At 39.1% G+C, this 10,270-nt stretch overlaps 1 protein-coding gene across 2 annotated transcripts; it reads right to left on the reverse strand.

Moving 5' to 3' along the window:
• Positions 1 to 2,124: 2,124 nt before the first annotated feature.
• On the reverse strand, positions 2,125 to 9,549 carry LOC140542267 (sialic acid-binding Ig-like lectin 15). 2 transcript variants are annotated; one of them, XM_072665176.1, is made up of 5 exons: positions 9,504 to 9,549; positions 9,007 to 9,393; positions 7,426 to 7,791; positions 2,307 to 2,370; positions 2,125 to 2,206 (listed from the first exon to the last, which is right to left on the reverse strand). In XM_072665176.1, the coding sequence occupies exons 1-5, from the start codon at positions 9,547 to 9,549 to the stop codon at positions 2,179 to 2,181; spliced, it is 891 nt and encodes a 296-aa protein (XP_072521277.1). In that variant the 3' UTR covers positions 2,125 to 2,178. The 2 variants fall into 2 exon arrangements, 1 of the variants encoding a protein (XP_072521277.1); XR_011977993.1 differs by lacking the exons at positions 7,426 to 7,791; positions 9,007 to 9,393; positions 9,504 to 9,549 and adding an exon at positions 2,543 to 2,597 and having other exon boundaries at positions 2,191 to 2,206.
• Between the last annotated feature and the right edge of the window lie 721 nt (positions 9,550 to 10,270).

The raw sequence follows: 10,270 nt of genomic DNA on the forward strand, positions 1-10,270 counted from the left end.
AATGTATTTTGTAAGCAGACAGATCCTGAATCTACCAAATAGATCTAATAGTCTAGCAATGCATGACCGAGGTTCTGTTATATACAATAGTAAGTCATCTGCATATAGTGATCATTTATGTTCCTGGTCCCTTCAGTCAATTCCTTTTCTACGAGTGTCCTGATGTAGAGCTAAAGCTAATTATATAATAGCTATTGTGAACATAAGGGGAGAAATTGGACAGCCTTGGCGTGTACCTCGCTGTAATTTAGTAAGTAAGTAGACCGGTTGTTGTTCTTCCAAGGTATGGAAGAAATATTCCCATTCCACTCTGTCAAAAGTTGTTTCGGCATCAAGTGATAAGATCTCTGGGGTATCAGATGCACAGGGATTATAGAGAATATTTAGAAGCCGCCTAATATTAAAGAAGGAATGTCTACTTTTCTTAAAGTCTGTTTGATCTGTGGAGATGACAGAGGGAAAAGATCCCTGAAGATGATGAGCTAAGAGCTTTGCAAGGATCTTTACACCTGTGTTCAAGAGCAACACTGGTTGATATGAACCACACAAAAGTGGATTTCTGTCCTTTTTTAAGATAAGTGAGATGGTCACTTCCCACATAGTTGGAAGGAGGAATTGGGATGCTAGTGATTCCTGGAATACAGAGAAGAGATGCAGAGCAAGTTGTTCTACGTATTGTCCTGGGATTTGCTGCTCTGCGTACCTCTGATTGATTCTATAATTCCTGAGATAGATATCTTTCTCTAGTTCTGTGGCCGATTGTAAATCTATCTAAGTTCAGATTCTGAAAGAAATGTTCCAAAGCAGCATCCTCCACAGGTGGCTCTGACGTGTAAAAAGAAGAGTAATATTGATAGGAACTTATTGAAAATTGATAGTAATATTGATAGGAGTTTTATTTTTAAATGATCAATGATTAAATTTCACACCATGTTCATCGTTTGTTTCAGGTATGTACTGATTAGCAGCTTTCTGGCGAAGTTGGTGAGCAAGTATTTTTCAGCCTTTTCCCCGTTCATATGCGCTGTGTCTAGATTTTAACATCAGGTTCTCTGCTTGACGTGTTGATAGCAGTCACTTCTCCCCGGAGCAGTCCAGTCTACCGGGCTTGTTGCAGTACATTGACGCAGTCCTGGTAATAGTGTAGCTTAGAAATAATAACACAGGGTTTTCCATTGGCCTTTCTCGTAGTGAGACCTCTGTGTGAGCGATCAACAAGAATTTCTTTCTCCAGTCTCAGCACATCTTTCAGAAGTTTAGAGACGGCTGTAGTGGAGCTTGAGTTAGGCTCTTCCGCTTCGGCCATAATTCAAATGTTACATCTCCGCATCCTCCCTTCCTTATCCTCGCGCCATTCTTTCATCTTGACCATTTCAGTTTTCAGTCCAGTGACTGTGGTCTACAGTGCAGTCACCTCTCCTGACCAGGCTGACAGGCATTCCTCCACACCTCTAACTGTATTACGCATGGCCTCCATCTTGGTGTGAGTAGTAGCTGCGCTATTTGCAATTTTGGTTTTCATGTGTTCTTTAACTCTGACTTAATCAGGGCAGAGAAGTCAGCTCTCAGTGAGGAAAGGACATCAGCTTTCCAGGCTTCGGTGTCCATAGTGGGCTGTGGTTGTCGGCAAGCAGGGGATTTGTGGTTGTCTGACGTGGCAGTATCTATAGTCTATCGGCCATAGTTGCAGTGTTTATCGTTATAACTTGGTTAAGGCTTCGAAGTGGTCATACATGTATTTAAACACAAATTCTGTATTTCATGTGAGGAATTGCACCATACAACTTGGGGCCACCCTCAACACGTCCTACTCCATTGCTTGCTCACCAGCACCCCCTACAATGTATGATTTGAACTAAATATATTATATTTAATATGTTTAGGTATAACAAATTAATTATTTTAGAGCACACATTGACACAGAGTATGAGAACCCTTAACCATGGCTGTTTAAAATATGTCACCTTTATATGAATTTTTTTTTTTTACAGGAGAAACAATCAGATCTGCTAAAAACATAAAGTTATATCCTACATCTGACTTTAAACCAAATAACACACAGATTTATTGAGATTATTTGGGATTTCATAAAAAGTCATAAAAAGACAAATGTATGATGTTTCATGGGGTTTTAAAAAAATGCACTGTTGCTATTTGAAAGCCACTTGTCACCCAGGCTTAAACATTTGCGTAAATTTCTTCATCTCTGTCAGAAAAGAAGGATGAACAGAAATGAATTGTACAAATTAACTGAATTTAGAAATTAGTTCAAATGGGTTGTAAGCTAATTCCACAGTAGCCCTCACCTTTCAACGGACCTGCTTTTTCTGAACTTCATTTCTTGAGAAGTGGCCAAAGGCTCAGACGACCCTGAATAAAACAAAGCAGTGTGAAAAAGTTAATATCATTAACAGCCACAATTATGAACCTCTGTGTGGTCATTTTAAGAGATAATGATCTGACATGTAAGATCCCCTAAATATTATGTTATGCCTGTTGTATTTAAAATATATAGATTCTCTCAAATCCATCAGGAGATCACCTTAGAATATGTACAGCAAACAAATCGACATGCACCAACAAAAGAATGTTGTTATTCAGAGCACTGAGATGTTCTGCTGAAGGCTATTATCAGGTCGGTCTTGGTGGGTAAAGCAGAACTGAAACCAAAGGTTTCAGAAGTGAAACCGCAAGCATATGAACCACTCCACAGCAAGCTTAGTTACCTTTCCTTAGTGTAACCTCTGCATTGCTCGTTCTATGAGACATTAAGCCACATAGAATTTAAACATACTACTGCATGTATATTAAAATGTAATATACTGTAAACTAAAAGTGAAATAAATGTAATACACATCACAACTGCATTACTATTATAGACTTGAGTGTGTTTGAAATGCAGTATAAACATACAATGAATATCATTTAATTAAGACGATCAATCCAGCTCCCAATCGTGAATTTTATCTTCACTTAAAGTGGCATAACATGAACAATGAGCATCTTCATAAATAGTGATAACATAATTCTGCATTAGTACCTGATGGATCACTATGACTTTCAGCCAACATGCCTTCAGCCACACTCAGCAGCAGAGAAAGTTGTCTCTTTCTCATACAGCCTTCAACACTGAGGCCAGGGAGCTACAACACTATATAGACTTCAGGGTGAGAGAAAATATGGGCTTTTCTAACATTACTTTCATGTGGTTTCAACTTGTTATCAAATGGCTATCTTAATCCTTTGTCTCACCTTTTGTTACCCTTCGTCTGCCGGCCTAAAGTGGTCACTCTCTCTCTTTGTATACCATCAACCCCCCTCAACTTCACCCACCTCCTACCCCTCTTTAAAGTGATAACTATCACCCCCTATTGTTGATACTTCAAGTGACCTATCCTTCATCCCCCTCCTACCCCTCCTTAAACTCCTCTTCATCAACCTTTCTCCTCCCACAATTTCCAATGTATATAAGGCCCTCTCAAAATACCCCTAATCAGACTGGGTTGACCGTGACCGATCGAGTTGTACCTCTCTGTGTGTATCAATAAACTCATCAACACTGAAGATCCAGTCTCCTGACTCCTGAATCTGTCTCCTGGACGCCGGATTTCTAACAATTTGGTGTCGTGACCCGGGTGGCCTACTGAAACCTTCTTGGTGAGTAAACGCCATTTCGAATCTAAGAGAAATTCTGGTTTCCTAAGACAGAGGAGTCAGTAATTGTTAGCCTCTCTGAAAGAAGAGAAGTTATCTGTTTGTCACTGATAGAAACCTAGTGTTTTGTGGCTGTTATCCTCTCTGTTTTTGAGGAAAGTTTTGTTGTTTGTCACTGACAAAAACCTAGTGTTTTGTGGCTGTTATCCTCTCTAAAGGAGAGAAGTTTGTTTTGTTACTGTTAAACGTAACGTTTGTAACCGGAATCCTCTCTGAACGGAGAGAGGTCTGTTTGTTACTGATGAGTTGTGTTTTTGTTCTTCTATAGTTTAGTTAATAAGAAGAAAACTTTTTTTGTTCTCCTGTTTCCTCACCATGTCCAGAAAAGGCCAACATACTCAGAATCTTGGTAAAGACTCATGGAAGCCTCTTAACTATAAAAGCAGCACCTTAGTTAAGGGAGGGACTGAAATGCCTCAGTGGACTGATTCTGATTTTGAAAAGGTAATCATAGTGAAGAAACATATTAATGAGCAAAAGATAACTCAGTACTTTTCATCCAAAGGTTTCTCTGCTGATAGAGAATGGACTTTTGCTGAGTGTAAGGTAGCTTTAGGTTATGGCCTTAAGCATGACGAAGAAGTGGTGTCTTTTTGTAATTCTACTCTCTGCACCCTAATGATGCTGTAGCTATAGCAAGCCAGGTACTTAACGTTGCAGACAGTAGACAGCTTGCTAAAAAGGTGTTAAATGCTATGGGTAACAATGGCCAGAACCTTGAAGGGGGATGGAAAGCTTTCAATGATTGGATTAGCTGTCAATGCCATAAAACAACTGACTGGACACAGATAACCAAATGTAGACAAAGAAAGGGAGAGTCTGCAGCAGACTTCTGTGAGAGGTTTGAAAGAGTCTTTTTGCATCACTCAGGTATTCATCAATACAATGGTGATAACATTGACAGTACAACTGATGGTCCCCATTTTGGACAGCTGGTTGAGTCACTACGGACAGATCTAAAACAAGCTCTGGTGACTGCTGTTCCAAATTGGCGGCAAACTAAGTGGAGTGACCTTAAGAATGAACTTGACCGATTGGACATTGATCTAGAACCATGCCATGTTCCAGCATCAATCCATGTCCTCACAGAGACTAGCTCTAACTCAGATGCAAGCAAGAGGTTCTCTAATCAGAAGAAACAGTGTCATTACTGTCATCAAATTGGTCACTTTTCTAGAGTATGTCGCAAAAAGCGGGCAGATAGCCACAATATGGGTGCAAGGTTGAGAGACAACCTAGTGGGAAATTCTTCTGGGGGGTTTTCACAGGGAAGCCCAGCAGGGATTTCACAAGAGCAATTGTCTTTGACGTTAAGGACCTTGCAGGGAGTCACAGAGCAGTTGTTTCTGATATTCAGTGGAATACAGAGAGTCATAGGGACATCAACAGTTCCTCCTGCTGTGGTTTAAACTAAACGGTCCACAGAATTGAACTCACCATACTTACTGTAACATACTTAATGTTAATGACACCCAAGTAGTGTGAATGAGAAAATTCATATCAAATGCATAAATGCACTTATTGATTCTTTTTTTTTTTTTTACTGTTTTTTTATGTAAGCAACGGACATATGGTCAGTCCTGATGCAGTTCAGTTGTGTTGTGCTGGTGTACATATTCTGGACAATTTGTTTCCCAGGGTTCTAGAGGAATTGTGCCTTGTAGAGAAGCTGCAGTTATCGCAATGTCACTGCCAAGCACAGTGCACTAATTGCCAAGCTTTCTTAGGCCTTGTAAGTAATGCTACATTTTTAAAAACCACTATACGATCTGCTTAAAGATAACCCTGGGCAACATGGCCCTATTGTAGATTTAGAGTGAACACTAGAGTGAACCACTGATCTGTGGAACAATAGATATGGCTAAATAATGGTGTGAAAATTTCTCCAGATGATGTGACACTAGCATCACACTACCTGGTTACACTAGTGTTGCAGAAATGTTTTCAGAACTAACAAGATTAGTTGGCCAAAACTGTGCTACTTGCTGAAAGGTCAATGGATCTTGGTGAGGAAACATGACGAACAGTCCTTAGAACTTAGATGGGTGGCCCATTTCAGGTTATGCTAATCACTGATTCAGCAGTGAAATGTAAAGGAAACAGTTATTCATGTTTCTTACTGTAAGGTTGTATCTGCTTATCAGAACGAAATAATAGGGTCAGTAAAGAGAAGAGGTGGGTAATGCACAGAGTCTCAGGGAAGAACTATGGTTTTTATGCCATAGGGGCCAACCCTTTGGTGAAGACTTTCAACACACTATGCATTACCATAGCAGCCTCCTCTGAGGGACAGATAGTGGGGATGAGCAGGTATACTAATGCTGAAAAATTCCCAACAACAATGAACAGTTTACTGTGCAATGTTACTTCTGTGTTACAGATCAGTTGGAGCCAAACAGTGCTCCTGCTCATTGAGAATGGCAAGAATAATTTACACATTGCACCCAAGCTTCAGACTCGAAGAACCAACTGACCACTGGACTACTTGGATGATCTACCATCGGCTGATGTTCACAAACATAACTTGGACACACACTGTGACTGCTCACAGACACAGAAGAAAACTCTCTATGGTATTTTTCAGGAAGTTGCAGCCATGGACAACTTCAATGTGACATTCTTTAGCATAATAATATAGAAATAGGCACTGCCCTGTTTTTGTATAGTTATTGCCTTTTATTTTGTTTATTTTGTTTGTTTTTGTTTTCGACTTCTTATTGTACATATGTATTGTACTTAGTAGTCTTAATATTGTTTTGTGATTCTCCATGAGGGAGAATCAAAGGGGGAATTGAGAGAAAATATGGTCTTTTCTAACATTACTTTCATGTGGTTTCAACTTGTTATCAAATGGTTATCTTAATCCTTTGTCTCACCTTTTGTTACCCTTCGTCTGCCAGCCTAAAGTGGTCACTCTCTCTCTCAAGGGAAACACACAGTTTTACTGAATCAGGACATTACCTCAAGAAAAATGAACTAACAAGATTAGAGCATTTTAATTTATTCAAAAGTAAAAACTATGTTTGGTTGTAGTAGTTAAAATGAGGTTGTCCCCAAAATAAAAATGTAAGTTGTGACAAAGAGAAAAAACAGTTTATTGTTTTCATAATAAATTATTGTTTTACTTTATTTTATTTGAATTATATATTTTTGTTTTTGGGTAAAGAAAAAAATTTGATTATTAAATCAAAATGTATGATGTGATATAAATCCAACACATGCACAACCAGCCACTGCCTCTTCTCAAACTGCTGTCCATGCCACAACACCAGGCAACTAACACACTGAAGTGATGTAGGGAGAGAAGGAGCCATCTACCCACCCTGAGAGAGTGAAGATCAATTGTGCTCTCTCGGGCTCTGGCTGCTGATGGCAGGCGGCATGATCTGGGAGTTTAACCAGCGACTCTCAGGTCAAGTGGAAGAGCTGTAGTCCACTCGGCCGCTCAGAACCCCCAGTTATTTTATTCATTGTTTCAGTTTTTTAGCTTTATGAAATAGAATTAACAGGTAAAATAATGATCTTTTTAAAGGTTCACTTTTGAGGTTCATCTTTTGCTTGACAAGAAGTGCCCAAACATTTGCAGAACTGTATGATTCTGATTACATTGTGCATATTTATGTAATTTAACTTTATCTATTTATTTATCTGTAAATGTAGGAGAATGACTGCTGAGCTGTAAATATGAAATAGGATGAGCCTGTTTCTTACCTTTTCTGTAAATTACTGCCAAAGTAACTGAAATGATGAAGAAAATTCCAGAAAGGACGACAAAGACGATAGACAGCGTAAAAGGGATCTGGTGCTCCTGCTTCTTGCCTGCCTGGTAGTAAATCGACAGGCGCTGCAGTCCGTTCTCTCCATGTATCTGGCAGGTGTAGTTGGTGTTGGTCAGATTTGCAGGAATAGAGGATGACGCTCTGGCCCAGTCACTTTGAACAGACACCAGTGAGGCACTCGTGATCTCTGGATTGATCCATGTTACAGTTGGAGGAGGTGTTCCTTTAACTTCACATGTAACAAACTGCTCCCCTGATGGAAGTGTTCGTATGTAGATGCTCTCTAGAGATTGTGGCACTGCAAAAAACAAACAAAAAGAAAACAATGAAAACCTGTGTGAAATAAGTAAACCTTATTACCTCATTATAAGTAAACCATTATAACCTCATTTTTACATGACATCAACATTGCAGTTTACTTGCAACACTCATTCACCAATACATTCACCAATATCTTCATAAGAATCTTCTTAAATTAGTGGCTGAGAAAACAAGCAGTCCTACCAAAAAAGTCTACATCAGATTCATGACGTGTTTTTAGGAGTAGGATTGTTCACAGCTCTGCTCTTATATAGATGGATCTCACTGTCCTCGTAAACTGAACAAATCCCAAATGAGAAAACACTGGTGACTGTCAGGATCTGTGTGAAAACTGTAAGGAAATTTCTTTCTAGTGGTTGGTGAATAAGGCCCAATGTTCTGAAATTGTTCCATTCACAAAATCTTTCCTAAGAAAAACTTTATGAAGAATCCTAAGATAAACATTAAAAGTTCTTCATTGCAGTTCTCCAAAAAAACTAAAGTTTTCTGTAAACTAAATTCTGAATTATTTTCATAAGATCAATGTCTATGAGAAATGTGACATGATATTGAAAAGCCATTATTTTCCTTATATAAGAACTAATAGTACTTTAATTTTAGTACAATCTCCTCTTAATCCTGTTAAAACAAAGAAATTAATTATTTTAATTGAACTATTTTATAAACTGAATTGTAAAGGCTGACCCTCTGAGCTCTTACTTTAAAAAAGTCTTGTTGAAAACATTTTTTTATACTAATGGTCTTAAATTTTTTTCTTATGAGATCAGCTAAGCAAAAAATTAGAATTTTTGAAAATGAATTTTCTATGAATAAAAAATAGTTGATCCTATAAAACTTATATAGCTTTTGTCTTTCACAACAAATGTTGCTACAAAGCGCTTTACAGAGATCCGGGTCCACGCAAGCACCACAATGGAGGTGATGCGACAGTGGCAAGGAAAAACTCCCTCATACTAAGAAGAAGAAACCTTGGGAGAAACCAAGGCTCAGTCCGAGGAACCCATCTGCGTTAGGCCGACCCGCACAGCACAAACAAACAAATAACATTATACAAAGAACAAGACAGAGAGATAATGAAAGGCTATAGCTAATGTAGGAGCAGGTTATGAAGTATGAGTGCAAAAAAGAGCCTTTAGTGAATCTGGACCCTCATTCTTTTTAGAAAACACACAAAAAAAATCCATATTTACACCTTGGATGTTTAACCTGGTTCCTGTATCAGTCTCGTAGTTGTCTCCTTTTGTACTCATCTCAACTCGACAGAAATACTGTTTACCATCCAAGAAGGAGACACTGCTTATCCTCAGAGGGATGTTGTTGCTTCTCGGGTTGCCGGATAAAGAATAACGTCCAATGGATCCTGTGCAGTTCTGTCCACTTTCTGATGGCTTGTTCTTGCTTAGACACTGGAAAATAATTGGACCCTTGAAAGGGTTTTTGATTCGCCAAATTACTTTAATGTCCCCCTGATAGTTTTCATATGGAGTTGTGAAACTGCAGGGGATGATGGCATCTTGACCAACGCTTAGGTTCACAGCTTCAGGCATGATGATTGACCACTTATCAGCAGCCATGAGACCTAATGTGAAAGAAAGCTTTGTTTAATATGTAATTCAGAACAAGATATTCCATTTATAAGCAAACAAGAGAGACCGTCATTTTCATCTTTAAAAAAGTCCCATATCATACCTGAAGAGCAGAAAGAAAAGAAGAATATGGTTTGAAAGAGCACCATCTCCACAATCTCATCTGATTGTTAAGCTCCGAAAGCCACCCAGCCAGGCCCTTCCTCTTTACTGACAACCTCGTAGTTGTGGCTATTTTGGTCTAATCACATGATTAATTTATTAGTGTTGAATTTGCCCCATCAGTTAACTGGTCTAACACGAGAGCAAAACGTGCACACAGATAAGTGTTCTTTGGAGTGATGCCATGAAAGGATTGCTTACTTTTCTACAGAACATTTTACTAAATGGTTCTCAGTGACCCTCAGCACAGAAGCTCTAGTGATTCTATACCACTTCCTCTAGGACCCAAACCACAAGCCACGTATTCCTCTGGTACTGAAGCCCATCAGCCACTTCTGTTGTAGTTTCACATGCCTTGACAGTTAGAAACATCTGACCTACCCAAATACATCAATCCCAAAATGCTCAGCATCAATAATGTGAGCATTTTAAAGAACGGAAATAAGAACGCAGCACTGTGTTATACTTGGTCCACACAGGATGGCTTAGGTGAATCTTACGAACTGTGTCACAGCTATCTAAGTCTGGATGTCTCAAAACTTTCTCAGGTTGAATGGGGACAAGACAAAAGTCCTTATTGTGGCTCCAGAAGGGTGCAGTGTCCAAAAGGGTGCAATTAGATCTTGATCATGCTGGGCTGAAGGCAAGGCCGTCTGTTAGAAATCTGGGCATGACTTTCAATCCCCATCTAAATTTGGGGCTGCTTAT

Source organism: Salminus brasiliensis, chromosome 20 (genome assembly GCF_030463535.1).
Source record: "Salminus brasiliensis chromosome 20, fSalBra1.hap2, whole genome shotgun sequence".
NCBI classification, from domain to species: domain Eukaryota; kingdom Metazoa; phylum Chordata; class Actinopteri; order Characiformes; family Bryconidae; genus Salminus; species Salminus brasiliensis.